The sequence below is a fragment of the Triticum aestivum genome, chromosome 2A (genome assembly GCF_018294505.1).
Source record: "Triticum aestivum cultivar Chinese Spring chromosome 2A, IWGSC CS RefSeq v2.1, whole genome shotgun sequence".
Taxonomy (NCBI): Eukaryota; Viridiplantae; Streptophyta; class Magnoliopsida; order Poales; family Poaceae; genus Triticum; species Triticum aestivum.
In genome coordinates, this window is record NC_057797.1 from 7,404,224 (window position 1) to 7,410,564 (window position 6,341).

General features: G+C 45.7%; 1 protein-coding gene across 1 annotated transcript; it reads right to left on the bottom strand.

The window, feature by feature from the left end:
* Positions 1-1,619: 1,619 nt before the first annotated feature.
* LOC123186955 (cytochrome P450 85A1) lies at positions 1,620-6,031 on the bottom strand. The gene is made up of 9 exons (XM_044598688.1): positions 5,829-6,031; positions 4,312-4,636; positions 3,547-3,948; positions 3,341-3,427; positions 3,166-3,244; positions 2,947-3,053; positions 2,721-2,845; positions 2,435-2,502; positions 1,620-2,008 (listed from the first exon to the last, which is right to left on the bottom strand). Exons 1-9 carry the CDS (start codon positions 6,029-6,031, stop codon positions 1,620-1,622), a joined length of 1,785 nt encoding a protein of 594 aa, XP_044454623.1.
* Positions 6,032-6,341: the final 310 nt, after the last annotated feature.

Below are 6,341 nucleotides of genomic sequence, written 5' to 3' on the forward strand. Positions count from 1 at the left end.
ATTTTTTATTCAATAAAAATCTCCGCAATGTTTCGTCTAATTCCGAAAACTTCTATTTCTGCACAAAAAACAACACCATGATAGTTCTGCTGAAAACTAACCATGAGAGTTAGTTTCACTCAAATTATGCAAATTAGAGTCCAAAACAAGAGCAAAAGTGTTTAGAAAAGTAGATACGATGAAGACATGTCATGGTAGTATGGCACGAGTACTACCCCACCACCATTGTCTTCTCTGTAGCCCAGAGGTTTTAGCGGGAGTAGAGTGGTAGTAGCACGGTAGTACCACTTGGGTGGTACTTCCACTGTCTACTACCGCACCCATTACCGCTTATATTTTGTTTCTGTAACCCCCATTTCACTCCATGGAAGTAGAGTGGTATTAGGGTGCAGTAGTACCTCTTGATGCGATACTGCCGTCTTACTCACCCTCTACCACTCATGGTTCCCTGTGTCCGAGGCACCTAATAGTAGTACCCCTGGTGAGGACAGTACTATCGATCTGGCGGCACTACCGCCCCTATACTTCCCTACCTTCTGTGCTAGAGCTGGAACTACTGCTCCAAGCGGTAGTACCGCTTCCCTGAGTGGTCGTATCGCTTGTGTGTGGGCTGTGTGCAAATACCAATTAGATTGTCCCCCCCCCCCTATATATAGGAGGTCTTCTTCCTCAAGAAGACCACCTCTTTTTCCCGTAAGCTCCATTGTTGCCTTAAGCTCCATTTTCACCTGATCTTTCTTCCTAGCCAACAAAATTTGTTATTGCTCTAGGGTTTGGAGGAGAAAGCCTTATCTACACTTTAACTAAGAGATATTTGATTCCCCCCACTAATCCCGTGCAGATCTTGTTACTCTTGGCTGTTTGGGCACCCTAGACGGAGCCACATTCCATTGTGGTGAAGCTTCGTGGTGATGTTGGGAGCCTCCAATTAAGTTGTGGAGAGAGCCCCAACCTTGTTTGTAAAGGATCGTTCGCCGCCTTCAAGGGCATCATAAGTGGAATCATGGCATCTTCATTGTGTGTGGGCGTGAGGAGAATACGCTGGCCCCAGTGGCTTCTTGGGGAGAATTTTGCCTCCACACCGCTCCAATGGAGGCGTACTCCCCCTAAAGGGAAGGAACTTCGCAAACACATCCTCGTCTCCCCCGGCTCCACTTGTGGTTACCTCTAACCTTTACATCGTGCAAGCCTGTATTGTGTTTATATCTTGTGCTTGCTTGTGAAGTTGTTGTTGTGCTTGTCATATAGGTTGTCCACCTAGTTGCATATCTAGACAACCTAGTTTCTGATCAAGCCAAATTTGTTTAAAAAGAGCTAAAAATTTATAGTTGCCTATTCACACCCCCCCCCCCCCTAGTCAATCATACCTGGTTGCAAATATAAATAAATACGCTTAATAGGAAAGGAGTGCGGGTTGATTTTAATAAAGTAATAGAAGGCTCATTTTGCAGATATGCCACTATCCTTGCCTAATTGAGATGTATCAGATGATGTCGAGCCTCCCGCGCTCTCGTAATACAAGCCCATGTGGAGGAGTTGCTGGACATGTGTGTAATTATTATACTAGGGGGTGATCTGCAAATTGGCTAAAGCTCCTTAGATGTCTGGTAGATCTGAGATTAAATGGCGGAGATCGCTTTGGACCATAGGAGCATCTCATATTTACCCTCTGCCAGCATGATCCACTCCTTATATTTCCTATCCCATGGCTTAAATAGTGCACAAGTAAGGGCAATGCACATGATATGGTCTCCCTGCTTCATCCTACCATTTCGGATAGCCCTTGCATTGGACAGCGGTACCAGCACATCTGCATCCACAACTGGGCGCTGGAACTCCTCCGCTAGCTCCCAGATCAAGACCGCATCACAGTCCTCCCACCGCCGCATGATCCTGTCCATAACATCCCCAGCACCGCCCTGCTCCGTTTCGGCCACATTCGCTTCTCCCACTGGTGTTAAGGATGACGGCGCGACACCCCATGACGGAACATCAAATTGTGGTGATGCTATACATTCAACGGAACAGTACAACAATTCCCTTGTACAAGGATACACCTCCCAGATAGCTGCACCACAGGGAAAGTATCTAGTGCACCGGTGCTTGTGCTGCTACTGGTGCACCAGACAGTTAAAAATGTTCAGAAAAATCTGGAAACAAATAGCACATTAACACAACATCGTGCTACCGGTGCACCAGATACTTTCCCCTGCACCACAGCCCAAGATTCTCTACCCACAACTCATTCAGAAATAATGCCACAGTCTTTACTCCTTCATTGTGTTGCATATTTCTTATCTTCTTTTTTTGCGCCGGCGGCACATGATACATTTATTTCGGTCTAAGAATTGATCGAACAAAAATAACACAAGAGCATTCTTCCTCAATTATTCCCTAATTAGCACATAGCACCTGTATTATCCCTATTTCTTACAAGCCTGGTCTAATCCGTTCATTGGCGCGGAATCACACTCTGATCGTCCCTGTCTGGGTCCAACCAATCTAAACTAAGCAAAATGTATGTTGCAAGATCAGTAATCTTGAACTCGGATATGTAGCCCATTGGGAGCTTCCACCCGGGGGAATTTCAATATGGTGTTCTTGCCTTCCTCCTCCCATCTGCAACATCAAGACCGAATGACAAATATTTGTTGTTAGTAAATAATAATGTTGGAGTTGTTCTCTTAGCAAGTGAGTGCGGAGTAACAAAAGGAACATACCTGTATCGAGTCACAAAATAGTGTAGGAAAGTTGCAATCTCAGCCGTGCCCAGCTCCTTCCCAGGGCACATCCGGCTGCCTCCCCCAAACAACATGAAGTGTGGGTGTGATTCCATGTTCTTCTCCTGTATGTTTTTAGTAGGTAGCACAAGATTAGAACTTCCTCTGTTGTGGTGGTATGTTTGAGTAGGTAGTAAAGATCATAATTGTCCACTCTTTTGCTTACCAGCCATCTCCATGGGTTGAAGGTCATCGGGTCAGAGTACATGAACGAATCGTAGTTTATTTCCCTTGTGTAAACATAGATTCTCCAGCCTTTTGGAATGACAAACCCTAAAAAAAATTGGTGAATCATGCGTAAATGACACCCTTGTTGCATTAGAACATACTTAATATTTACATAGAAAATGCAGAAATGGCAGGATAATTTGCAAGCATAACTCACCATTCATTTCTACATTCTGAGTAGTTTTTCTCAGTAGCCCATTCACGACTGTGGCTAATCTTAGCGTCTCAAAGATGACCTGCAAGGTAGAAGTATCCATGGGTACATCATGATCATACTAATAGTAAGTTTGTGCTCTCACTTCATTATTGTGTGTGTTTGATCTCCTACATACAGCTCGAGTGAAGGCCATGGACTTGAAATCCTCGTAGTTGATAGCCTCCTCCGGCGATTTTCCCTTCCTAATATCAAGATGCTCTCTCTACATTCATAAGTGAAAAGACAATCACTAAACTCTAGAAACACATGATCTTTTCTTTGAAAACAAAATTGTTTTTTGCTTGCAAAAACAATATTGATTTTCAGAGTATGTGTTCATACCCTTAGTTCTTGGAGAGCCCGTGGGTGGTCGGACAGGTACTTGACAGCCATCATTGAGGTCGTCGACATGGTCTCATACCCGTCGTAAATAATGGTCATGATCAAGTCAATGATCTGCTCATCACTGAGCTTTTCCCTGGTCCCGTCATCGCCACTTGTCAATAGAGCCTCCAACATGTCACCGTGAGCTTGAATAGTGGACCTCCGCTCCGTGATTATCTTCTGTAGCATGGACACGAGCTTCTTCCTCGCCTGCAAGCCCTGGTAGTACCTGGTCCCTGGAAGGTTGATGGGCAAGGAGATGGTGCCGAGCACAAGGGTGCAGAACTCTGTATTGAGGGCATCAGAGAGCGGGCCAGCGGTGATGCCGGCGATTTGCCTGAGCATAGATAGCAAGGTCACCTAAAAGGGAAAGTCAGTCAGCAACGATATGAGCACATAAGATTCTGTGATATATCATTGGCATGCCCATGCAAGGAGATGCTTCTATGAAACTCTGCTACGACCACAAAACCGGCAAATGGGAATGACGATGTCCCGAAATGTGTTACTCTGTTTAAAGCAAGGAGATAGTATAAAACGTTGCAACAACCACTTTGGACTTTCCCCCGTTACTGAGTTACAACTTTGAGTGTGTACCAATTTTTTATATGTCCCTGAATGTGATATATCAAAATTTTGTGATAGTTCTGAGGTTGGTTACCCATTTTTTTCAGGGCAAAGTAATACGAAAAGCGAGCATTTCTTTGGTGACTACTGACTGACCTCCTTGGTCTTTGCCTGGATGTCGACGACGGAGCCGGACCATCCATCGAGGTGGGAGCGCATGAAGGCGTCGATCTTGGGAAGGAGGCTGGCTCGGATCGCAGCAGGGTGCACGAGGCCGAGCATGGCGCCACGGATGAACCGGTGCATTGAGCCATGCAAGGCACCGATGTTGTTGCGGCCGAGAATGTCTTGCATGGACTGCGGATAGCCCGGGACCAGGCCGCTGGACTCGCCCTGGAGCAGCATGCGCCGGTTGAGATCGGGGTCCATGCACACCACCGTGGGGCACCCTAGGACGTGCGTCCGGAAAATCCTCCCGTATCTGCAGCAGCGCACGGATTAATTCCTCGTAGTACTTTCAAAGAAGTCTTATATGATAGGGCAGCGCTACGCGTCGGCCAGCGGATAATGAAAAAATATCTGCCGCCTCGCTGACCATTGGATGGACACGTCAAATAGCTGTTCGATGCGCCCACGTGAGTAACCATCACTTTTGCAACAAGAGTGATGTTGCAGAAAATTTCCGCAACAGAAATTTTGTTGCAAAAAATATATGCAACAAATGTCTTGTTGCAAAATTTTTTTGCAACAAAAGCTTTGTTGCAAATAATAATTTGAGGAGTTTTTTTTTCTTGAAACATGGCCCTTTTGCAACGAAGAGGCTTGTTCCAATTGAAACATGCCCTTTGCTGTAGAAACAAAACCGCATGTGATGCCTCGTCGCCTCCGTCACAAGAGCTTGGCGCCATGCCGACCGACTTTGTGGGCATTGTTGCAGGAATTTGTTCAATCATATCCAGTGAGGCGAGCATTGTTGTAGGAGCTGGGGCGGCCAGATCCGGTGAGGAGGTCGGCGGCGGCGCCAGCTCCAGACCCGACTGCAACAGCATCGATCGTTAGATCCGTCGATCATTGTAGAGGTAGTGCCGAGTGGGCCCACATAGGACACGCATCTCACGTACAAGATGGCGGAGGTTCTCGTTAGATCCGTCGGCTGAACGATAGCTTTTCCCTATATGATATAAAGTATTATATATTTTTTCGTATCTTAATTAATACTCTCTCTGTCCCAAAATTATTGTCTTAAGATTTGTCTAGATACGGATGTATCTAATTAATGCATTCGTATTTAGACAAATCTATTGATACATCCGTTTTTAGACAAATCTAAAACAAGAATTTCGGGGTGAAGGGAGTATTACCTTCGTAACAAAATACTAATTGTCTTATATTTATCTAGATACGAATGAATCTAACACTATAACGTGTCTAGATACATGCATCCATATCTAGACAAATCCAAAAAAATACTAGAAAACAAAGAAAAAATATGTCCTGAAATCCCGGTGAAGAGACATGTCCGTCAAGACATTGGTAGCTTCTCCCTCCGTTCGGTCTAGATACATTCATTTCTGCGACAAGTAATTCCGAACGGAGAGAGTAATACTCTGAGAAAGAAAATGCATCATGAACACCAACCATGCGAGCAAGCGGCAAGTTGACGGACTACGTACCTGAGCCTCCTCTCCTTCATGAAGCTCATGCCCTGGTTGAGGAACTCGGTGGTCTCGCCGAACAGCGGCCACCCCATTGTCCCCGGCGGCGGTAGGCACCCATTCCGCCTCCTGCCGTACCTCAGCTCGTTCCACCTTAGCAGCAGGTTGCTCGCAACAACCACTCCGACCACAACACCGATCAAAGCCAGGAGAAGCGACATCTCTATCTCGCAACAAGTGTTATTCCTGCTTGTGTGTGCCTGGGGTTAGGCCGGATTGGAGGCCGTTTTATACAGGGATGAGCCCACACGCCACGGCATCCATCCAATACTCGGCGATTAAGTGGAGAATCACATGCAGATTGGTAAATTAGAATCCATTTAATATTTGACAATAGGAGAGAATCACATGCAGATTCGTAATTAGTAGCATCCACCTTAGTAGCCGATTGGTAATCTTTATCTCCATCTCCATCTTCATCTTCATCATTTTAGTACTAAAACCCCGCGTTGGCTTGGATCCAAACAATAT